Source organism: Salvelinus namaycush, chromosome 24, assembly GCF_016432855.1.
Source record: "Salvelinus namaycush isolate Seneca chromosome 24, SaNama_1.0, whole genome shotgun sequence".
Classification (NCBI taxonomy): domain Eukaryota; kingdom Metazoa; phylum Chordata; class Actinopteri; order Salmoniformes; family Salmonidae; genus Salvelinus; species Salvelinus namaycush.
This window is the reverse complement of record NC_052330.1, coordinates 34,905,063-34,929,386: the sequence shown is the minus strand read 5'-3', so window position 1 is coordinate 34,929,386 and position 24,324 is coordinate 34,905,063. Positions and strand designations below refer to the sequence as shown.

The window sequence follows — 24,324 nt, the reverse complement described above, 5'->3', positions numbered from 1 at the left end:
ATCTGTGACAGAAGTTTACCTCTTAAAGAACAGGTAGCATTTTTCATCACAATGGACAGCGCACGCTCTTCAGTTGTTGAACTGAGAGATGTCACCGCATGATGTGGGGAGACAACATTTAACATGATATAATATTTGGGCAATCTGAACATATGAAATTGTGAATATATATTCTGGCCTGTTTTTCCAAACAATTTTTTGACTGTGTGGACTTGAATGCAAGAAGAGGGTGACATAAATGCCATTCTGTCTTGAAATTGGCCACTCTGCGGGAATGCCTGTTCACTAGCGGGGCAGTGGACTATTTGCACCTCAGGGCAAATCTATCCCCCCCCCCCCCCCCCCCCCCCATTTCTAAAAGGTCTCATTTTCCAAATCAAATCAATCTTGACTTTATTCCACATGAAGTGCGGCCAGTATTCACTTCTGACTAACCTCCAGCCTATTCACTGGGATTTTAGATGTAATTTAAAGTGTAATACACTCTTGAGGTGAACTAAAATGGATGTTAGGAGTTGGGTTCCAACTGCAGGAGATGGGACCGCGAATTTTACCCCGGCCTACCTCCTGCTGGATCCCCATAACGGGTCAGGTCCAACACCTACACGGTTGGATAACGGTCCGTTCAACGATGTGACGCGGTTGGACGACCAGGAGCGCTACATCACAGATCAAGCCTACCGGGACTTCACCACTACCATCCAGGTGCTCATCCTCATAGGATCCCTGTTGGGTGAGTAAAGAATTCTACACCATCTCGTCCCCCCTTTCGCTTTCTCTCTCTCTCTCTCTCTCTCTCTCTCTCTCTCTCTCTCTCTCTCTCTCTCTCTCTCTCTCTCTCTCTCTCTCTCTCTCTCTCTCTCTCTCTCTCTCTCTCTCTCTCTCTCTCTCTCTCTCTCTCTCTCTTTCTCTTTCTCTCATTGTGTGTCTCTCTCTCTCTCTCTCTCTCTCTCTCTCTCTCTCTCTCTCTTGCTCTCTCTCTCTCTATATATATATATATACACACACACACACACCAACCACACACACACACACACACCAACCACACTCCAGCCATATCCCAGTGCAGGTGATAGGGACGGTAGTCCCAAGTTGCCTGAGGATTCATAATAGGGGCCATAACATTTCATAATAATAACATTTCATATGTAATAATATTTCATAACGATAACATTTCATATTTGATAGCATTTTGTAATCAAAGCATTTCATATTTGATAACATTTTGTAACAATAACATTTCATATTTAATAACATTTTATAGTCGAAACATTTCATATTTGATAACATTTTATAGTCGAAACATTTCATATTTGATATGGAATACAAGATACAGTAATATAGTTCCAGTAGTAAGCCTCAGGGTCTACGGTGTCACCTGACTTTAAAGTTGTATTCCGAGTATTTTGGTAAATCCGGTTAGTGTGCCTCAGTGAACCGTGTCTGTGCCACTCACATCGTCACCGGTATTAATCTGTTTTTCTCCAAATACAGTAGTCCTGGTCAACCTCAGTCCCTCTGACTCTAGCTGCTAGAACAGATACCTTTATACCACCAGTCCTGGTCAACCTCAGTCCCTCTGACTCTAGCTGCTAGAACAGATACCTTTATACCACCAGTCCTGGTCAACCTCAGTCCCTCTGACTCTAGCTGCTAGAACAGATACCTTTATACCACCAGTCCTGGTCAACCTCAGTCCCTCTGACTCTAGCTGCTAGAACAGATACCTTTATACCACCAGTCCTGGTCAACCTCAGTCCCTCTGACTCTAGCTGCTAGAACAGATACCTTTATACCACCAGTCCTGGTCAACCTCAGTCCCTCTGACTCTAGCTGCTAGAACAGATACCTTTATACCACCAGTCCTGGTCAACCTCAGTCCCTCTGACTCTAGCTGCTAGAACAGATACCTTTATACCACCAGTCCTGGAAGTGGAATCTGAAAGTGAGTCAGGAGTTTACTAGTACTTAAAGCCATAGTCTGTAATATTTCCATCTTGCTCTATTGATTACATTATTGTTGCTGGGCTCACTTTTTCATGGTGCGCAAATCTTGCAGAGTATGCCTTTTATTAGCAAATACAGAAAAGGTCTAGAGGAGGCATACGGTGAGGTGTATTCATGACCAGTTTCTAATATCACATATGGAGAGGTAACAACAATGTATTTATATTCAGCCGCTAACACCTTTTTGTTCCGTTCAGACATAGTGTATGTATAAAACCACCTGAACGTATAGAAACACATGGAGAGAAACAACCAGCTGTGATAACGTTCAGCTTGACTTTCAGTACCACTGCCCTTCCATTTTCCTGGCATCGCCCGTCCCCATCAGTACCACTGCCCATCCGTTTTCCTGGCATCGCCCGTCCCCATCAGTACCACTGCCCATCCGTTTTCCTGGCATCGCCCGTCCCCATCAGTACCACTGCCCATCCGTTTTCCTGGCATCACCCGTCCCCATCAGTACCACTGCCCATCCGTTTTCCTGGCATCGCCCGTCCCCATCAGTACCACTGCCCATCCGTTTTCCTGGCATCATCCGTACCCATCAGTACCACTGCCCATCCGTTTTCCTGGCATCGCCCGTCCCCATCAGTACCACTGCCCATCCGTTTTCCTGGCATCGCCCGTCCCCATCAGTACCACTGCCCATCCGTTTTCCTCGCATCGCCCGTCCCCATCAGTACCACTGCCCATCCGTTTTCCTGGCATCGCCCGTCCCCATCAGTACCACTGCCCATCCGTTTTCCTGGCATCGCCCGTCCCCATCAGTACCACTGCCCATCCGTTTTCCTGGCATCGCCCGTCCCCATCAGTACCACTGCCCATCCGTTTTCCTGGCATCATCCGTACCCATCAGTACCACTGCCCTTCCATTTTCCTGGCATCGCCCGTCCCCATCAGTACCACTGCCCATCCGTTTTCCTGGCATCGCCCGTCCCCATCAGTACCACTGCCCTTCCGTTTTCCTGACATCGCCCGTCCCCATCAGTACAGCTGCCCTTCCGTTTTCCTGGCATCGCCCGTCCCCATCAGTACCACTGCCCATCCGTTTTCCTGGCATCGCCCGTCCCCATCAGTACCACTGCCCATCCGTTTTCCTGGCATCGCCCGTCCCCATCAGTACCACCGCCCATCCGTTTTCCTGGCATCGCCCGTCCCCATCAGTACCACCGCCCATCCGTTTTCCTGGCATCGCCCGTCCCCATCAGTACCACTGCCCATCCGTTTTCCTGGCATCGCCCGTCCCCATCAGTACCACTGCCCTTCCGTTTTCCTGGCATCGCCCGTCCCCATCAGTACCACTGCCCATCCGTTTTCCTGGCATCGCCCGTCCCCATCAGTACCACCGCCCATCCGTTTTCCTGGCATCGCCCGTCCCCATCAGTACCACTGCCCATCTATTTTCATGTCATCAATGATACTAGTAACTGACATCTGTGGTTTGGGCCTGGACATTTGCGTTATACATGATCAATGCTTGCTGTTCCTCTATATAAAAGCCATTGAGTTTAATAGCCAGTAACCACGGTGCACCGTTATCGCCCAGCAAGCATTTGAAGCACTGATAAGGCCTGGAGAGAGTGACCTTTACAGACAATAGAGAGAGAGAGGGAGAAAAGAACTGAGGAACAGATTGAGAGAACGAGAGAGACAGAGAGAGAGAGAGAGGGGGTATAAAGAGTGCAGATGACCTGTGTTTTAAAGGTAGTTATCCTCATCAATGACCTGTGTTTTAAAGGTATAGACAGCCTCATCAATGACCTGTGTTTTAAAGGTAGTTATCCTCATCAATGACCTGTGTTTTAAAGGTAGTTATCCTCATCAATGACCTGTGTTTTAAAGGTATAGACAGCCTCATCAATGACCTGTGTTTTAAAGGTATAGACAGCCTCATCAATGACCTGTGTTTTAAAGGTATAGACAGCCTCATCAATGACCTGTGTTTTAAAGGTATAGACAGCCTCATCAATGACCTGTGTTTTAAAGGTATAGACAGCCTCATCAATGACCTGTGTTTTAAAGGTATAGACAGCCTCATCAATGACCTGTGTTTTAAAGGTAGTTATCCTCATCAATGACCTGTGTTTTAAAGGTAGTTATCCTCATCAATGACCTGTGTTTTAAAGGTAGTTATCCTCATCAATGACCTGTGTTTTAAAGGTATAGACAGCCTCATCAATGACCTGTGTTTTAAAGGTATAGACAGCCTCATCAATGACCTGTGTTTTAAAGGTATAGACAGCCTCATCAATGACCTGTGTTTTAAAGGTAGTTATCCTCATCAATGACCTGTGTTTTAAAGGTATAGACAGCCTCATCAATGACCTGTGTTTTAAAGGTATAGACAGCCTCATCAATGACCTGTGTTTTAAAGGTATAGACAGCCTCATCAATGACCTGTGTTTTAAAGGTATAGACAGCCTCATCAATGACCTGTGTTTTAAAGGTAGTTATCCTCATCAATGACCTGTGTTTTAAAGGTATAGACAGCCTCATCAATGACCTGTGTTTTAAAGGTATAGACATCCTCATCAATGACCTGTGTTTTAAAGGTATAGACATCCTCATCAATGACCTGTGTTTTAAAGGTATAGACAGCCTCATCAATGACCTGTGTTTTAAAGGTATAGACAGCCTCATCAATGACCTGTGTTTTAAAGGTATAGACAGCCTCATCAATGACCTGTGTTTTAGTGATGGTTATGGTTCTCTCAGAGCTCTTGACTTTATCGTAATGGAAGTAAGCCAGGATATGTGTGTGTATCAGAGCATGTGAGCGGTTGGATATCCCGCTCATTGTTAATGGAGGGATGCGCATGCTCCAGCACTCCACATCCTTTCCAACCGCTCCGCCAAAACAAAACGCTCCCTGCCGCTCCAAATTCTCTCCATGAATTAAAATCACAATTGAACCAAAACCCATCTATTTGTGTAAGTACCTGGACCTACGAATTGTTTTTTAAGTATTGAAACAAAACCATATGGATTTGAATGAAAAGTATTTGAATAAACATGAAAATGTGAATATAAGAAGCGAACATCATTTCAAATAGGCTACAAGTCATATAAAACAGCATATTGTAAGGTTCTGTATTTATTTTCTTAGTGAACCTTGTGTTCTGTTTCGTTGTGTTCTGGAACGTAGCCCTGTTTCTTTGTGTTCTGGAATGTAGCCCTGTTTCTTTGTGTTCTGGAACGTAGCCCTGTTTCTTTGTGTTCTGGAACGTAAGCCCTGTTTCTTTGTGTTCTGGAACGTAGCCCTGTTTCTTTGTGTTCTGGAACGTAGCCCTGTTTCTTTGTGTTCTGGAACGTAGCCCTGTTTCTTTGTGTTCTGGAACGTAGCCCTGTTTCTTTGTGTTCTGGAACGTAGCCCTGTTTCTTTGTGTTCTGGAACGTAGCCCTGTTTCTTTGTGTTCTGGAACGTAGCCCTGTTTCTTTGTGTTCTGGAACGTAGCCCTGTTTCTTTGTGTTCTGGAACGTAGCCCTGTTTCTTTGTGTTCTGGAACGTAGCCCTGTTTCTTTGTGTTCTGGAACGTAGCCCTGTTTCTTTGTGTTCTGGAACGTAGCCCTGTTTCTTTGTGTTCTGGAACGTAGCCCTGTTTCTTTGTGTTCTGGAACGTAGCCCTGTTTCTTTGTGTTCTGGAACGTAGCCCTGTTTCTTTGTGTTCTGGAACGTAGCCCTGTTTCTTTGTGTTCTGGAACGTAGCCCTGTCTTTCATTTTTGTTCATTGATTTCACCTGTGTTCGTTACGCACCTGGTCTCATCAGCTCCTTATTTAGTTCAGTTCATTCTGTTTGTGCCTTTGGGAGGTATTGTTCGTTTGGACTCTGCTAAGCCTTTTCCTAGCTTGTTTGTGAGAACCAGTTATAGCCTTCAGTCCTAGTTTTGATTCCCCTGCCTGTTTGCCTACCAGTGTATGACCATTGCCTGCCTGTGACCACGATTCCTGCCTTCTGCTAAGGTGAAATAAACACCTGCGTGTGAATCTACACCTTTTCCTCCCTGAGTTTTAGCTGCACATATAAACACTGTAAATAGGTCAGGAGGCAGACAGGAACAAACATTTAATATTTAGGCTGTATTATTTCAAGGCTACAGCCTACAAAGTATTTGCGAGTGCTCCACAATAGGCTGGTACGGTAGGGACATAAAGCGGGTCAGCGTTTAAACAACATGTAGTTGTATTAAATCATTATAGTCTGTAAATTGGCCATATAGGCTGTGACTTATAATTAAATGAAAAATAACTTATTAGTGACTTTGAATTCATTTTTAGAAACACGAGTTAGTCCGTCTGTGGCTTCAGGCTCATGTGATGGTGCCTGGAGAGCCGGACAGCAGGGGAGGATATCCTCTCCACACCAGAAGAGCCACTGGGGATGATAAACACCCTGTCGGTCACTCTTGACAGGCTGGGCAGAGATGCAGAGTTGTTCTTTAAGTGTTTCTATAGGTAGGCCTAAAGGTTTTTAGGCAAAAATAACCCAATCAAAACGGAAAGCTCCTTGAACGTGGGAATATGCCAGGCCTATTGGGACAAAATCCAGTTATGGCCTATTGTATAGATAATAGAACGAAAATGAAGGAAACGTTTTTAAGAGATCAGATTTTTAGTTTATAAATGATTTGCTACATTGACACACATAGCTAGCTAGCCACCTCTTCCTTTCTGTTAGCATGTGCACATAGTAAGTACACCATCATGCTTTCAGGATATGTGTCTTTTCAGATTTCACAATGATTCTTTAGTTGTTTGCCAATAAATCACCACACTACCTCTCTTGCTCTTGGTCCTCATCTTTGTAAGTCACCTTCATTTACCACCTGTGTGTTTTATCAGTTTTTATCACTTTCTGAAAATATTTAGTGAACTCCATGACAGTAGCTAAAGCACGGGGCTATAGCAGCACACAAGTAGACTAGAAATACATGCTGGGCCGGGCATGCCCTGAGCTTGTGAAGTGAACACTACTTGGAGCGTTACTGGAGCGAAATTGGAGGGGGCGAGAAGGCTGAGGCTCCAACCTTTGGGAATCTCACTCCACGCTCCAGTCAACTTGGACACGCTCCCCACTCAGCTCCTCGATCTGCTCACATACTCTGGGGTGGGTGGGTGTGTGTGTTCGGTGTGTATGCTGTGTGTGTGTGTGTGTGTGTGTGTGTGTGTGTGTGTGTGCTTTATGTGTGTGTGTTTACTGTGCCTGTGAGCCATACAGTAGCCTGACAATCAATGGCGTGCGTTGCTCCGATCATGTGCTATGCAACATCAATGAGCTTGGTTGATACACTTGATGACCAGAACTCATCTGAAATGTCTCGAATATAGTGAGTCATTATATGCTCTGGTCTAACCGCTGATAATAATCACATTTACAGCAATCATATGGCATACTGATCAATTGACACAGAACTGTCTCAAGACCTCTGTGACTATAAGAGAACGCCTGGCTTTGAAAGGTTAATTTCAGGCTCAGGTAGGTGTGCAGTTTAAAATAGTTTTATTCCGTCTACTATGCTGGTTCTCATTCACACCAGTTATACTGGACAGACAGCTGTTTTCATGTGTTCCTCTGTCTGAGAGCTCGCTGTTGATCATCCATCACCAGACAACATGGCAGTGTTTATTCAGTAGACAACATGGCAGTGTTTATTCAGTAGACAACATGGCAGTGTTTATTCAGTAGACAACATGGCAGTGTTTATTCAGTAGACAACATGGCAGTGTTTATTCATCAGACAACATGGCAGTGTTTATTCAGTAGACAACATGGCAGTGTTTATTCAGTAGACAACATGGCAGTGTTTATTCAGTAGACAACATGGCAGTGTTTATTCAACCAGACAAGATGGCAGTGTTTATTCAGTAGACAACATGGCAGTGTTTATTCAACCAGACAAGATGGCAGTGTTTATTCAGTAGACAACATGGCAGTGTTTATTCAACCAGACAAGATGGCAGTGTTTATTCAGTAGACAACATGGCAGTGTTTATTCAGTAGACAACATGGCAGTGTTTATTCAGTAGACAACATGGCAGTGTTTATTCAACCAGTCAACATGGCAGTGTTTATTCAGTAGACAACATGGCAGTGTTTATTCAACCAGTCAACATGGCAGTGTTTATTCAACTAGTCAACATGGCAGTGTTTATTCAGTAGACAACATGGCAGTGTTTATTCAACCAGACAACATGGCAGTGTTTATTCAACCAGACAAGATGGCAGTGTTTATTCAGTAGACAACATGGCAGTGTTTATTCAGTAGACAACATGGAAGTGTTTATTCAACCAGACAAGATGGCAGTGTTTATTCAGTAGACAACATGGCAGTGTTTATTCAGTAGACAACATGGCAGTGTTTATTCAACCAGACAACATGGCAGTGTTTATTCAGTAGACAACATGGCAGTGTTTATTCAACCAGACAAGATGGCAGTGTTTATTCAACCAGACAAGATGGCAGTGTTTATTCAGTAGACAACATGGCAGTGTTTATTCAACCAGACAAGATGGCAGTGTTTATTCAGTAGACAACATGGCAGTGTTTATTCAACCAGACAAGATGGCAGTGTTTATTCAGTAGACAACATGGCAGTGTTTATTCAACCAGACAACATGGCAGTGTTTATTCAACCAGACAACATGGCAGTGTTTATTCAACCAGACAACATGGCAGTGTTTATTCAACCAGACAACATGGCAGTGTTTATTCAACCAGACAAGATGGCAGTGTTTATTCAGTAGACAACATGGCAGTGTTTATTCAACCAGACAAGATGGCAGTGTTTATTCAGTAGACAACATGGCAGTGTTTATTCAGTAGACAACATGGCAGTGTTTATTCAGTAGACAACATGGCAGTGTTTATTCAGTAGACAACATGGCAGTGTTTATTCAACCAGAGAACATGGCAGTGTTTATTCAGTAGACAACATGGCAGTGTTTATTCAACCAGACAAGATGGCAGTGTTTATTCAGTAGACAACAAGGCAGTGTTTATTCAGCAGACAAGATGGCAGTGTTTATTCAACCAGACAAGATGGCAGTGTTTATTCAACCAGACAACATGGCAGTGTTTATTCAGTAGACAACATGGCAGTGTTTATTCACCAGACAACATGGCAGTGTTTATTCAGTAGACAACATGGCAGTGTTTATTCAACCAGACAAGATGGCAGTGTTTATTCAACCAGACAACATGGCAGTGTTTATTCAGCAGACAACATGGCAGTGTTTATTCAACCAGTCAACATGGCATTGTTTATTCAACCAGACAACATGGCAGTGTTTATTCAGCAGACAACATGGCAGTGTTTATTCAACCAGTCAACATGGCATTGTTTATTCAACCAGACAACATGGCAGTGTTTATTCAGCCAGACAACATGGCAGTGTTTATTCAACCAGACAACATGGCAGTGTTTATTCAACCAGACAACATGGCAGTGTTTATTCAACCAGACAACATGGCAGTGTTTATTCAGTAGACAACATGGCAGTGTTTATTCAACCAGACAACATGGCAGTGTTTATTCAGCAGACAACATGGCAGTGTTTATTCAACCAGTCAACATGGCAGTGTTTATTCAACCAGACAAGATGGCAGTGTTTATTCAGTAGACAACATGGCAGTGTTTATTCAGTAGACAACATGGCAGTGTTTATTCAACCAGTCAACATGGCAGTGTTTATTCAGTAGACAACATGGCAGTGTTTATTCAGTAGACAACATGGCAGTGTTTATTCAACCAGACAACATGGCAGTGTTTATTCAGTAGACAACATGGCAGTGTTTATTCAGTAGACAACATGGCAGTGTTTATTCAACCAGTCAACATGGCAGTGTTTATTCAGTAGACAACATGGCAGTGTTTATTCAGCAGACTACATGGCACTGTTTATTTTACCAGACAACAACACCTCCTGACAAGGCCAAACAGGCAGGATATAACCCCACAGACCATGCCAAAGCACAGCCCCCACACCACTAGAGGGATAGCTCCAACCACCAACTTACCATCCTGAGGCTGTCCAGTACCAGTCCTTTCTGCTGCATGGCGTCATTGACTGAAGTTTCATATAGGTTTAATAGTATAGAAACTGACTGGCTGACTGAATGACTGGCTGACTGAATGACTGGTTGACTGAATGACTGGCTCACTGAATGACTGGCTCACTGAATGACTGGCTCACTGAATGACTGGCTGGCTGACTGAATATTGGCTGACTGACTGAATGATTGGCTGACTGAATGACTGGCTGGCTGACTGGCTCACTGAATGACTGGCTGACTGACTGAATGACTGGCTCACTGAATGACTGGCCGGCTCACTGAATGACTGGCTAACTGAATGAATGACTGACTGACTGAATGATTGGCTGACTGCAGTATAGTGAAGTTTCCAGAAAGACGAGTTTAATGAAAGAAAGAATGTTAATATAACAGTTGAGAGGGTCTGAAAGTCTCGGTCAGTTTGGAGTCAGAGGAGATGGGAGAGATGGAGACTGTAACTGTGATATGAGGGTCTGAAAGTCTCAGTCAGTTTGGAGTCAGAGGAGATGGGAGAGATGGAGACTGTAACTGTGATATGAGGGTCTGAAAGGCTCGGTCAGTCTGGAGTCAGAGGAGATGGGAGAGATGGAGACTGTAACTGTGATATGAGGGTCTGAAAGTCTCGGTCAGTTTGGAGTCAGAGGAGATGGGAGAGATGGAGACTGTAACTGTGATATGAGGGTCTGAAAGTCTCGGTCAGTCTGGAGTCAGAGGAGATGGGAGAGATGGAGACTGTAACTGTGATATGAGGGTCTGAAAGTCTCGGTCAGTCTGGAGTCAGAGGAGATGGGAGAGATGGAGACTGTAACTGTGATATGAGGGTCTGAAAGGCTCGGTCAGTCTGGAGTCAGAGGAGATGGGAGAGATGGAGACTGTAACTGTGATATGAGGGTCTGAAAGTCTCGGTCAGTTTGGAGTCAGAGGAGATGGGAGAGATGGAGACTAACTGTGATATGAGGGTCTGAAAGTCTCGGTCAGTTTGGAGTCAGAGGAGATGGGAGAGATGGAGACTGTAACTGTGATATGAGGGTCTGAAAGTCTCAGTCAGTCTGGAGTCAGAGGAGATGGGAGAGATGGAGACTGTAACTGTGATATGAGGGTCTGAAAGTCTCGGTCAGTTTGGAGTCAGAGGAGATGGGAGAGATGGAGACTGTAACTGTGATATGAGGGTCTGAAAGTCTCGGTCAGTCTGGAGTCAGAGGAGATGGGAGAGATGGAGACTGTAACTGTGATATGAGGGTCTGAAAGTCTCGGTCAGTTTGGAGTCAGAGGAGATGGGAGAGATGGAGACTGTAACTGTGATATGAGGGTCTGAAAGGCTCGGTCAGTCTGGAGTCAGAGGAGATGGGAGAGATGGAGACTGTAACTGTGATATGAGGGTCTGAAAGTCTCGGTCAGTCTGGAGTCAATAGAGGAAAGCTCTTACGATGTGTCCCAACTGGCAACCTATTTCCTATATAGTGTACCACTTTTGACCAGGACCCATAGGGAGTCCCATTGGGCTCTAGTCAAAAGTAGTGCACTTAATAGGGAATAGGGTGCCACTTAGGACATAACATTAGTCTCCTTCAGCAGCAGTCTAATCAGACTCCTTCAGCAGCAGTCTAGTGAAACTCCTTCAGCATTAGTCTAATCAGACTCCTTCAGCAGCAGTCTAATCAGACTCCTTCAGCAGCAGTCTAATCAGACTCCTTCAGCAGCAGTCTAATCAAACTCCTTCAGCTGCAGTCTAGTGAAACTCCTTCAGCAGCAGTCTAATCAGACTCCTTCAGCAGCAGTCTAATCAGACTCCTTCAGCAGCAGTCTAGTGAAACTCCTTCAGCAGCAGTCTAGTGAAACTCCTTCAGCAGCAGTCTAATCAGACTCCTTCAGCAGCAGTCTAATCAGACTCCTTCAGCAGCAGTCTAATCAAACTCCTTCAGTAGCAGTCTAGTCAGACTCCTTCAGTAGCAGTCTAATGAAACTCCTTCAGTAGCAGTCTAGTGAAACTCCTTCAGCAGCAGTCTAATCAAACTCCTTCAGCAGCAGTCTAATCAAACTCCTTCAGTAGCAGTCTACTGAAACTCCTTCAGTAGCAGTCTAATCAGACTCCTTCAGCAGCAGTCTAGTCAGACTCCTTCAGCAGCAGTCTAATCAAACTCCTTCAGCAGCAGTCTAATCAAACTCCTTCAGCAGCAGTCTACTGAAACTCCTTCAGCAGCAGTCTACTGAAACTCCTTCAGCAGCAGTCTACTGAAACTCCTTCAGCAGCAGTCTAATCAGACTCCTTCAGTAGCAGTCTAATCAGACTCCTTCAGCAGCAGTCTAATCAAACTCCTTCAGCAGCAGTCTAATCAATCTCCTTCAGCAGCAGTCTAATCAAACTCCTTCAGCAGCAGTCTAATCAGACTCCTTCAGCAGCAGTCTAATCAGACTCCTTCAGCAGCAGTCTAATCAAACTCCTTCAGCAGCAGTCTAATCAAACTCCTTCAGCAGCAGTCTAATCAAACTCCTTCAGTAGCAGTCTAATCAAACTCCTTCAGCAGCAGTCTAATCAAACTCCTTCAGCAGCAGTCTAATCAAACTCCTTCAGCAGCAGTCTAATCAAACTCCTTCAGCAGCAGTCTAATGAAACTCCTTCAGCAGCAGTCTAATCAGACTCCTTCAGCAGCAGTCTAATCAAACTCCTTCAGCAGCAGTCTAATCAAACTCCTTCAGCAGCAGTCTAATCAAACTCCTTCAGCAGCAGTCTAATCAAACTCCTTCAGCAGCAGTCTAATCAAACTCCTTCAGCAGCAGTCTACTCAAACTCCTTCAGCAGCAGTCTAGTGAAACTCCTTCAGTAGCAGTCTAATCAGACTCCTTCAGCAGCAGTCTAATCAGACTCCTTCAGCAGCAGTCTAATCAAACTCCTTCAGCAGCAGTCTAGTGAAACTCCTTCAGCAGCAGTCTAATCAAACTCCTTCAGCAGCAGTCTAATCAGACTCCTTCAGCAGCAGTCTAATCAAACTCCTTCAGCAGCAGTCTAATCAGACTCCTTCAGCAGCAGTCTAATCAGACTCCTTCAGCAACAGTCTAATCAGACTCCTTCAGCAGCAGTCTAATCAAACTCCTTCAGCAGCAGTCTAGTGAAACTCCTTCAGCAGCAGTCTAGTGAAACTCCTTCAGCAGCAGTCTAATCAAACTCCTTCAGTAGCAGTCTAATCAGACTCCTTCAGCAGCAGTCTAGTGAAACTCCTTCAGTAGCAGTCTAGTGAAACTCCTTCAGCAGCAGTCTAATCAGACTCCTTCAGCAGCAGTCTAATCAGACTCCTTCAGCAGCAGTCTAATCAGACTCCTTCAGCAGCAGTCTAATCAAACTCCTTCAGCAGCAGTCTAGTGAAACTCCTTCAGCAGCAGTCTAATCAAACTCCTTCAGCAGCAGTCTAATCAGACTCCTTCAGCAGCAGTCTAGTGAAACTCCTTCAGTAGCAGTCTAATCAAACTCCTTCAGCAGCAGTCTAGTGAAACTCCTTCAGCAGCAGTCTAATCAGACTCCTTCAGCAGCAGTCTAATCAAACTCCTTCAGTAGCAGTCTAGTCAGACTCCTTCAGTAGCAGTCTAATGAAACTCCTTCAGTAGCAGTCTAATCAGACTCCTTCAGCAGCAGTCTAATCAAACTCCTTCAGTAGCAGTCTAGTCAGACTCCTTCAGTAGCAGTCTACTGAAACTCCTTCAGTAGCAGTCTAGTCAGACTCCTTCAGCAGCAGTCTACTGAAACTCCTTCAGCAGCAGTCTACTGAAACTCCTTCAGCAGCAGTCTACTGAAACTCCTTCAGTAGCAGTCTAATCAAACTCCTTCAGCTGCAGTCTAATCAGACTCCTTCAGTAGCAGTCTAATGAAACTCCTTCAGTAGCAGTCTAATCAGACTCCTTCAGCAGCAGTCTAATCAGACTCCTTCAGTAGCAGTCTAATCAGACTCCTTCAGTAGCAGTCTAGTCAGACTCCTTCAGTAGCAGTCTAATCAGACTCCTTCAGTAGCAGTCTAATCAGACTCCTTCAGTAGCAGTCTAGTCAGACTCCTTCAGTAGCAGTCTAGTCAGACTCCTTCAGTAGCAGTCTAATCAGACTCCTTCAGTAGCAGTCTAATCAGACTCCTTCAGCAGCAGTCTAATCAGACTCCTTCAGCAGCAGTCTAATCAGACTCCTTCAGTAGCAGTCTAGTCAGACTCCTTCAGTAGCAGTCTAATCAGACTCCTTCAGCAGCAGTCTAATCAGACTCCTTCAGTAGCAGTCTAATCAGACTCCTTCAGTAGCAGTCTAGTCAGACTCCTTCAGTAGCAGTCTAATCAGACTCCTTCAGCAACAGTCTAATGGAACTGAGCAAACATTTACCAGAAAACTGACTGACTGGCATTTAAGGCAGAGAAACAATCTGAGGATACTGAAAGAAGAAAAATATATAATTGAATGCCTTTGTGGGCTTGAAATTCTCTGTCAGTTTTGAGTAGGAGCTTCCAGGAAGAGATGTGAAGATTGGAATGTGTACCTGTGTGTTCCTGTGAGGGTCTGAAATGCTTCTGTGAGATGGGAGAAATACTGAAGGAGAAGTAGAGTTACTGCAGAGTCAGATAGGGAACGGGAGAAAGAAATATATCAGACTACTTCAGTAGCATTCAGACCATACAGTAATATGACCACTGTGCCGAGACGGACATGTGTCCCAGCCCATTGAGACATCATGAGGATGATACATAGAGAAGTCCAGCTCATTTTAACCAGCTCAGTGGCACCCATTCTCCTGCTCTCAGAGACATGTAAAGAAATACTGTAAGAACGGTTATGGATAGAGCCTCAATGTAACAGACCAGCAGTGTGAATGATGAAGGATATGAATGTAACAGACCAGCAGTGTGAATGATGAAGGATATGAATGTAACAGACCAGCAGTGTGAATGATGAAGGATATGAATGTAACAGACCAGCAGTGTGAATGATGAAGGATATGAATGTAACAGACCAGCAGTGTGAATGATGAAGGATATTAATGTAACAGACCAGCAGTGTGAATGATGAAGGATATTAATGTACAGTCTATTGCATTGAGACTTGTATTGAAAAGGGCACTAGCTGAAATACCATTTATAAAACTCATTTATTTTCCCCTGTTTTATATCATAGCAGCTCCTTCAACTATGGACATGTTGATTTGAGTTTTTCATTAGTCGGGACATTAGGGCACTGGGCAGAGATGGAGAAGGAGGAAGGGAAGGAGATGGAGAGAGAGGAGTGAGAGAAGAGGGAAGGAGGGATAGAGGAGGGAGAGAGGAGAGAGGAGAGGGAGAGAGGAGGAAAGGAGGGAGAGAGGAGGAAAGGAGGGAGAGAGGAGGAAAGGAGGGAGAGAGGAGGGAGGGAAGGAGGGAATGTGCCAGAAGGAGTTGTGGGTTGTGTGAAGTTCTGTTCCCAGTTTGAGCACCATCACAGGGTTTGGAAAACTGTTCTCATGGAACTCTGCTAAAATTACAAATGGAATGTCATGGCAGTGCTTTGTATGTGTATGCATGTTTGTGTGCTGTGTGTGTGTGCGCGAGAATGTGCGTGTGTGTGTGTGTGTGTGTGTGTGTGTGTGTGTGTGTGTGTGTGTGTGTGTGTGTGTGTGTGATGAATCACAAACTCGGGTGTGTGTGTAAATACCAGTGGCATGTCACACTTTGTTGTTTAAATTGATCTGTCTTCTTGGTGTCACTCAGGTCTACCTCTGCCCTCCAGTTTAAATGGATTGTTTTGACAAATTGGTTGCTGATGTTTTCACAAACTGATTGTAAAAGGCAAATGGAAAAGACAGAAGGGGGTGCTTGAATAGCCACAAGATCGATCATTTCTACAATTTAGTTTATTCCTGATTGTCTTTCAAAAGTACTTCACAAACTCACACACCATAACATTTCACTGTATTACGTTTTCTCACATGCCCTTATACTGTAAAACAAATCAAACTGCCATCCTGTCTAAACCCTCTCTCTCTCTCCTCCCCTCTCCCTCACCCCCTTCCACCCCCCTCTCTCTCCTCCCCTCACCCCCTTCCACCCCCCTCCTCTCCCCCTCTCTCTCCTCCCCCTCACCCCCTCCTCTCCCCCCTCTCTCTCTCCTCCCCTCTCCCTCACCCCCTTCCACCCCCCTCCTCTCCCACTTCCTGCCCCCCCTCTCTCTCCTCCCCTCTCCCTCTCCCTCACCCCCTTCCCCCCCTCCTCTCCCCCCTCTCTCTCTCCTCCCCTCTCCCTCACCCCCTTCCACCCCCTCCTCTCCCACTTCCTGCCCCCCCCTCTCTCCCCTCCCCTCTCCCTCACCCCCTTCCACCCCCCTCCTCTCCCACTTCCTGCCCCCCCTCTCTCTCTCCTCCCCTCTCCCTCACCCCCTTCCACCCCCCTCCTCTCCCACTTCCTGCCCCCCCCTCTCTCCTCCCCTCTCCCTCACCCCCTTCCACCCCCCTCCTCTCCCACTTCCTCCCCCCCCTCTCTCTCCTCCCCTCTCCCTCACCCCCTCCTCGCCACCTTTCTTTCCCTCACCCCCTTCCACCCCCTCCTCTCCCACTTCCTGCCCCCCCCCTCTCTCCTCCCCTCTCCCTCACCCCCCCTCGCCACCTTTCTTTCCCTCACCCCCTTCCACCCCCCTCCTCTCCCACTTCCTGCCCCCTCTCTCCTCCCCTCTCCCTCACCGCCTCCTCGCCACCTTTCTTTCCCTCACCCCCTTCCACCCCCTCCTCTCCCACTTCCTGCCCCCCCCTCTCTCCTCCCCTCTCCCTCACCCCCTCCTCGCCACCTTTCTTTCCCTCACCCCCCTCTCCATCTCCCCCTTCCATCCCCCTCCTCTCCCACTTCCTGCCCCCCCTCTCTCTCTTCCCCTCTCCCTCACCACCTCCTCGCCACCTTTCTCTCCCTCACCCCCCTCTCCATCTCCCCCTTCCACCCCCCCCTCTCCCACTTCCTGCCCCCCCTCTCTCTCTCTCTCTCTCTCTCTCCTCCCTTCCTCCCCTCCCTCCCTCCCTCCCTCTCTCTCTCCCTCCCTCTCCCAGGCAATGCCACTGTTCTATGGTGTACCTGCTGTACCAATGTCTTCAAGTCGGTGACCAGTCGCTTCATTAAGAACCTGGCGTGCTCAGGGATCTGTGCGGGTCTGGTGTGTGTTCCTTTTGACGTGGCTCTAGGGGCCAGCCCTCGCTGCTGTTGGTGGCTACACACTCTGCTGCTCTGCAAGGCCCTGAAGTTCCTCCACAAACTCTTCTGCTCCGTCACCGTGCTCAGCTTCTCCGCTATCGCTCTCGACAGGTGGGTGATTGCACGGAAATCAAGTCAAATACAGCGTCTTTCTTTGGGTTACAGAACGTGCTATAAGAATGGGCTGTTATGTAGGCCCAATTTTTTTATTTACAAAATAATAATATGGAACTCTGCCTGGGTCTCAACTTCCTGTTGACAGTTAGAATAGTAGAATACACGAGGTGCAATTTCTAAATATGGTTTTGTATCAACAGTCACTTAGCCCATGTCAGCAAAACATTTTTAGAATGGTAAGTTATTCTAGCGGCCAGCTATCTAAACTTGTAGTAAGCAGGTCGAATTACCAACCAGCGTGGGGCCCATTGATCATCAGGTATCATATATTAAAAAAATACAAACATTTGCCTCCACCCTATGGCAAAATGTGTAGAATTGCAGCAAACTTGCTTTAAAAAGGCAACATTTTCTCTACGCCACGTGGCAAAATGTGTAGAATTGCATAAAATTACCTTTAAAACTTCAATGTTTTCTCTTCGCTGTTGTGAGGAGGGCTGCTAAAATGTTTTGCTCGCAAGGTGGGGGGGGGGGGGGGGGGGGGGGGTTTGGGTTAGAAAAACACTCCAGCGCACTGTTGAAGGTGTAAAACCAGATATAAAGTAGGTAGATGTAATGGGTGCGTGCTGGTGGCAGGGAAGTCAGGCGCAGGAGAACGAACTTGGTATAATAGGAGTAGTTTAATAACAATTCAAAAACTCCGGAAACCAACATATACAAAATAAGAGGGTGCAAAACCCATCGCACACCAGAACATATCTGCACCAATACATACAACAAACAATCACCGACAAGGACATGAGGGGAAACAGAGGGTTAAATACACAACATGTAATTGATGGGATTGGAAGACAAAACCAATGGAAAATGAAAAATGGATCAATGATGGCTAGAAGGTCGGTGACGTCGACCGCCGAACGCCGCCCGAACAAGGAGAGGGACCGACTTCGGCGGAAGTCGTGAAAGTAGAAATTATAATGGACCTATATATGTTCAACTAACTGCCTTTTCCTAGGCCGCAAATTGATTTTGACAAACAAATGGGTCCCCCCAAAAAAAATCTGTGTGGCCCCCCCCAAAAAAGGTTTGCCCACCCCTTGTTTAGTGTTTTGGTAGAGGCTGCTAAGGGTTGGTTCTGGATGACAAAGGCTATTACTGCTGAAATGTTGGTATAAAGCACAGGAGCAGCTTGTACAACTGTGCATATTTGTCTTTCTTTATACACGTGTAAAGCCACACACAGGGGGAGAACCGTGTGATTCGCCTAGCAGACCTTTACATCTGGAAATACTGTTATTGCTCCAGATCAAAAGAATAAAAAACGTGGTGCAGAGAGAGGCAGTAATTGGTGCAGCATGTCTACTCTACACTTCCTGGTGGTGTCCCTGTCTCTCCCACAGAGCTCTCTGTTCTGAGCTGCAGCCACACGAATTGACAGTCCACAGCAAGGAACACTCTCCCTGACTCTTCCTCTACCACCACCACCACTCTCTCTCTCTCTCTCTCTCTCTCTCTCTCTTTCTCTCTCTCTCTTTCTCTCTCTCTATGCCTTCCCCCTCTCTCTCTCTCTATGCCTTCCCCCTCTCTCTCTCTCTCTATCTGTCTATCTATCTACCTAGTCCCAGCCTCCCAGCCCCACCCGAGCCTCAGCTCCTTCTTTAAGGGCTAGCTAGCGCTTCCATACCAACATTTAATCAATCTGAATTATTTATTTCATATAGAGTTGTGCTGGGAGAGAGTTGTTGCTGAGAAGGTATCACACTTGCAAGCTGCAAACTGAACAGTCTGTGGATACACAGACTACAGTACACAAGCACACACACGTTTGCACACATGTAGGCAGGAAGTCAGTCAGACAGACAGGCTGGCAGGCTGGCAGGCTGGCAGGCAGGCAGGCAGGCAGGCAGGCAGGCAGGCAGGCTGGCTGGCAGGCTGGCAGGCTGGCAGGCTGGCAGGCAGGCAGGCATGCAGGATGGCAGGCTGGCAGGCAGGCAGGCAGGGGACGCGTACACACAGACAGCCGTTTACCACACATACCTATAGTACTCACCTACTCACACATACACTCGCTTGTAAGAAACAATCAAAATATGTGTAATCTGTGAACACAAGACCCTTCACACCTCAGTTAAGAACCTTCACACCTTCAGTCACACCTCAGTTAAGACCCTTCACACCTTCAGTCACACCTCAGTTAAGACTCTTCACACCTTCAGTCACACCTCAGTTAAGACTCTTCACAACTTCAGTCACACCTCAGTTAGGACCCTTCACACCTTCAGTCACACCTCAGTTAAGACTCTTCACACCTCAGTTAAGAACCTTCACACCTTCAGTCACTCCTCAGTTAAGACTCTTCACACCTTCAGTCACACTTCAGTTAAGATCTCTCTCTTCCTCTTCCCCTTCACATTGACCTACCTAGTTAGGCACAGTCGATACAGCCAGGTTAGTCTAGATAGAAGGTGTAGGCCAAGCAGAGTAATATATAATATTAAGCAGACATTTTTATTCAAAGGGACTTACTAAGGGTATATATACTGTATACGTGCAACTATAGAGTATTTATCTAGCCTCAGTGAAGGACCCTTCGGTCTCCACTCCAGAGAGTCTTCCATCTACATCCTCTAAGAAGGCTTTCCTTAGTGTTCATACTGTTTACATCAAACTCACAGGAAATTAACAATCACAAGAACACAAGTTTTACCTTTTATTCTCTTCTGTGATGTTTCCAAGAGAATCCTTGTCAATGCCTGCTGTCTGCTCTAATGAGAGATTCCTTCTCCTAGTGCTCAGACTGCAGCCTTTGTAAATACTACTGTCCTGTCTACATCTAATGGTAGATACTACTGTCCTGTCTACATCTAATGGTAGATACTACTGTCCTGTCTACATCTAATGGTAGCTACTACTGTCCTGTCTATATCTAATGATAGATACTACTGTCCTGTCTATATCTAATGGTAGATACTACTGTCCTGTCTACATCTAATGGTAGATACTACTGTCCTGTCTACATCTAATGGTAGCTACTACTGTCCTGTCTATATCTAATGGTAGCTACTACTGTCCTGTCTATATCTAATGGTAGATACTACTGTCCTGTCTACATCTAATGGTAGCTACTACTGTCCTGTCTATATCTAATGGTAGATACTACTGTCCTGTCTATATCTAATGGTAGATACTACTGTCCTGTCTATATCTAATGGTAGCTACTACTGTCCTGTCTACATCTAATGGTAGATACTACTGTCCTGTCTACATCTAATGGTAGCTACTACTGTCCTGTCTACATTTAATGGTAGATACTACTGTCCTGTATACATCTAATGGTAGATACTACTGTCCTGTCTACATCTAATGGTAGCTACTACGATCCTGGGGGTATGACCTGGTCTCCACAATCACCCAACCTCAACCCAATTGAGATGGTTTGGGATGAGTTGGACTGCAGAGTGAAGGGAAAGCAGCCAACAAGTGTCCAGCATATGTGTGAACTCCTTCAAGACTGTTGGAAAAACATTCCTCATGAAGCTGGTTGAGAGAATGCCAAGAGTGTGCAAAGCTGTCATCAAGGCAAACGGTGGCTATTTGAAGAATCTCAAATATAAAATATGTTTTGTTTAACACTTTTTTGGTCACTACATGATTCCATATGTGTTATTTCATAGTGTTGATGTCTTCACTATTATTTTACAATGTAGAAAATAGTAAAAATAATGAAAAACCCTTGAATGAGTAGGTGTGTCCAAACTTTTGACTGGTACTGTATATATATATATATATATATATATATATACAGTGGGGAGAAGAAGTATTTGATACACTGCCGATTTTGCAGGTTTTCCTACTTACAAAGCATGTAGAGGTCTGTAATTTTTTATCATAGATACACTTCAACTGTGAGAGATGGAATCTAAAACAAAATTCCAGAAAATCACATTGTATGATTTTTAAGTAATTAATTTGCATTGCACTACATGCTTTGTAAGTAGGAAAACCTGCAAAATCGGCAGTGTATCAAATACTTGTTCTCCCCACTGTATATATATATATATATATATATATATATACTGTATATATTACCCTCTGGACAGTGTGTAATGTTGTCTCCTCTTCTTCTTCTCTCTAGGTACTACTCTGTCCTCTACCCTCTGGACAGTGTGTAATGTTGTCTCCTCTTCTTCTTCTCTCTAGGTACTACTCTGTCCTCTACCCTCTGGACAGTGTGTAATGTTGTCTCCTCTTCTTCTTCTCTCTAGGTACTACTCTGTCCTCTACCCTCTGGACAGTGTGTAATGTTGTCTCCTCTTCTTCTTCTCTCTAGGTACTACTCTGTCCTCTACCCTCTGGACAGTGTGTAATGTTGTCTCCTCTTCTTCTTCTCTCTAGGTACTACTCTGTCCTCTACCCTCTGGACAGTGTGTAATGTTGTCTCCTCTTCTTCTTCTCTCTAGGTACTACTCTGTCCTCTACCCTCTGGACAGTGTGTAATGTTGTCTCCTCTTCTTCTTCTCTCTAGGTACTACTCTGTCCTCTACCCTCTGGACAGTGTGTAATGTTGTCTCCTCTTCTTCTTCTCTCTAGGTACTACTCTGTCCTCTACCCTCTGGACAGTGTGTAATGTTGTCTCCTCTTCTTCTTCTCTCTAGGTACTACTCTGTCCTCTACCCTCTGGACAGTGTGTAATGTTGTCTCCTCTTCTTCTTCTCTCTAGGTACTACTCTGTCCTCTACCCTCTGGACAGTGTGTAATGTTGTCTCCTCTTCTTCTTCTCTCTAGGTACTACTCTGTCCTCTACCCTCTGGACAGTGTGTAATGTTGTCTCCTCTTCTTCTTCTCTCTAGGTACTACTCTGTCCTCTACCCTCTGGACAGTGTGTAATGTTGTCTCCTCTTCTTCTTCTCTCTAGGTACTACTCTGTCCTCTACCCTCTGGACAGTGTGTAATGTTGTCTCCTCTTCTTCTTCTCTCTAGGTACTACTCTGTCCTCTACCCTCTGGACAGTGTGTAATGTTGTCTCCTCTTCTTCTTCTCTCTAGGTACTACTCTGTCCTCTACCCTCTGGACAGTGTGTAATGTTGTCTCCTCTTCTTCTTCTCTCTAGGTACTACTCTGTCCTCTACCCTCTGGACAGTGTGTAATGTTGTCTCCTCTTCTTCTTCTCTCTAGGTACTACTCTGTCCTCTACCCTCTGGACAGTGTGTAATGTTGTCTCCTCTTCTTCTTCTCTCTAGGTACTACTCTGTCCTCTACCCTCTGGACAGTGTGTAATGTTGTCTCCTCTTCTTCTTCTCTCTAGGTACTACTCTGTCCTCTACCCTCTGGAGAGGAAGATCTCAGAAGCCAGATCACGTGACCTGGTTATCTACATCTGGATCCACGCCACCATCGCCAGCGTGCCTGTGTTCGCCGTCACCAACGTTACCGACGTGTACGCCACCTTGTCATGTTCCGACGCCCACGCCCGCTCCTTGGGTCACATGGTCTATGTGATGATCTACAACGTAACCACGGTGGTTACATTTACATTGTGATCATTTAGCAGTCGGTTTTTATCCAGTCAGTGAATTTCAATCATTGCAAGTAAAAAAACCTTCTTTAAAAAAGATTAGCTTTTCAGCAAGTCAGTGTTTAGTAACAAAATAGAAGTTTGAGTGCTACGCTCTTAGAAAAAAAAGATGTTATCGCGAACATTTAAGGATTCTTCGGCTGTCCCCGTATGAGAACCGTTTGAATAACCCTTTTTTGTTCCAGGTATAACCCTTCTGGGTTCCGTGTAGAACCCTCTATGGTTTTACATGGAACCCAAAAGGCTTCTACCTGGAACCAAAAATGGTTATCCTATGGGGACAACCGAAGACCCCTTTTTAGAACCAATTTTTTTCTAAGAGTGTTGGTGCAGGAAAGACAACAGGTTAACAGTTGTTGTGTTTTTAATGACATTTTATTTTTAGGTGATCCTTCCCCTGGCGGTTGTCTTCCTGTTCATGGTTCTGATTCGCCGAGCCCTTAGCGCCAGCCAGAAGAAGAAGGTGATTATTGCAGCGTTGAGAACCCCTCAGAACTCCATCTCTATTCCGTACGTGTCGCAGCGCGAGGCTGAGCTACACGCTACATTACTAGCTGTAGTTTTAGCCTTCTCGGCCTGTAGCGCCCCCTATGGGGCGTTGGTGGTATACCGCACCCTTCTCGGGGACGGTGAGGAATTGTCTCCTTCTCTCCAACTCACAGCTATCTGGCTGCCAAAGGTGTCTCTCCTCACCAACCCTCTGCTGTTTCTGACGGTGAACCGCACGGCCAGGCAGTGCCTGTTGGATGTTTTAGCCCGGGTCCACAGACGCTACAGCCGGCGTAACGTAGTCAGCACTGGGGCCCTGGGGCTGGGGCTAGGGGGCGAGGGAGGGCTGGAGGGGTCGGCTCAGGCCGGGAGCCAGCTCCTGGAGATGTTTAATATCGGACAGCAGCAGATCTTTAGGCCGACCGATGAAGAGGACGAGGAGGAGGTAGAGAATGAGATACTTTCGTTTGGTTCAGGGGGTGGTGGGGGTTGTTCGCAACCCAAAGAGAACCACCTTGGAGGGGGTAGACTAGGGGGACACGAAGGGGAGATGGTTCTACAGAAGGAGACCCAACCAACCAGAGAGAGTGTGCTAGTGACTAGAGAACCTCCTCCTCTCATATTGCCCAAGGTCTCCGCTGCCCCTGTCCATGCCTGCTCTTACACCTCCTCGTCACAGGTGGCGCCAGCGACCCCCACGGAGCCCGACGACGCCACCCAGTTTGGGTTCGGTCCATTCGAGCTGCCGCCCCAGTGGCTGCCGGAGACCAGGAACAGTAAAAAGAGGCTCCTCCCACCGCTGGGGAATACCCCCGAGGAACTGATCCAGACCAAACAGCCACGCCCACGGCCAGAACGACGAATCAGCAGGAACAACAAGGTCAGCACCTTTCCCGTTGTCGACCCTTAA

The 24,324-nt window shown here is 45.9% G+C and overlaps 1 protein-coding gene across 1 annotated transcript; it reads left to right on the top strand.

Annotated features, from left to right (window-relative positions):
• The first annotated feature begins 501 nt into the window (after positions 1-501).
• LOC120019404 (probable G-protein coupled receptor 176) lies at positions 502-24,324 on the top strand. Its single transcript, XM_038962693.1, has 4 exons — positions 502-733; positions 17,092-17,344; positions 22,656-22,869; positions 23,311-24,324. The coding sequence occupies exons 1-4, from the start codon at positions 502-504 to the stop codon at positions 24,322-24,324; spliced, it is 1,713 nt and encodes a 570-aa protein (XP_038818621.1).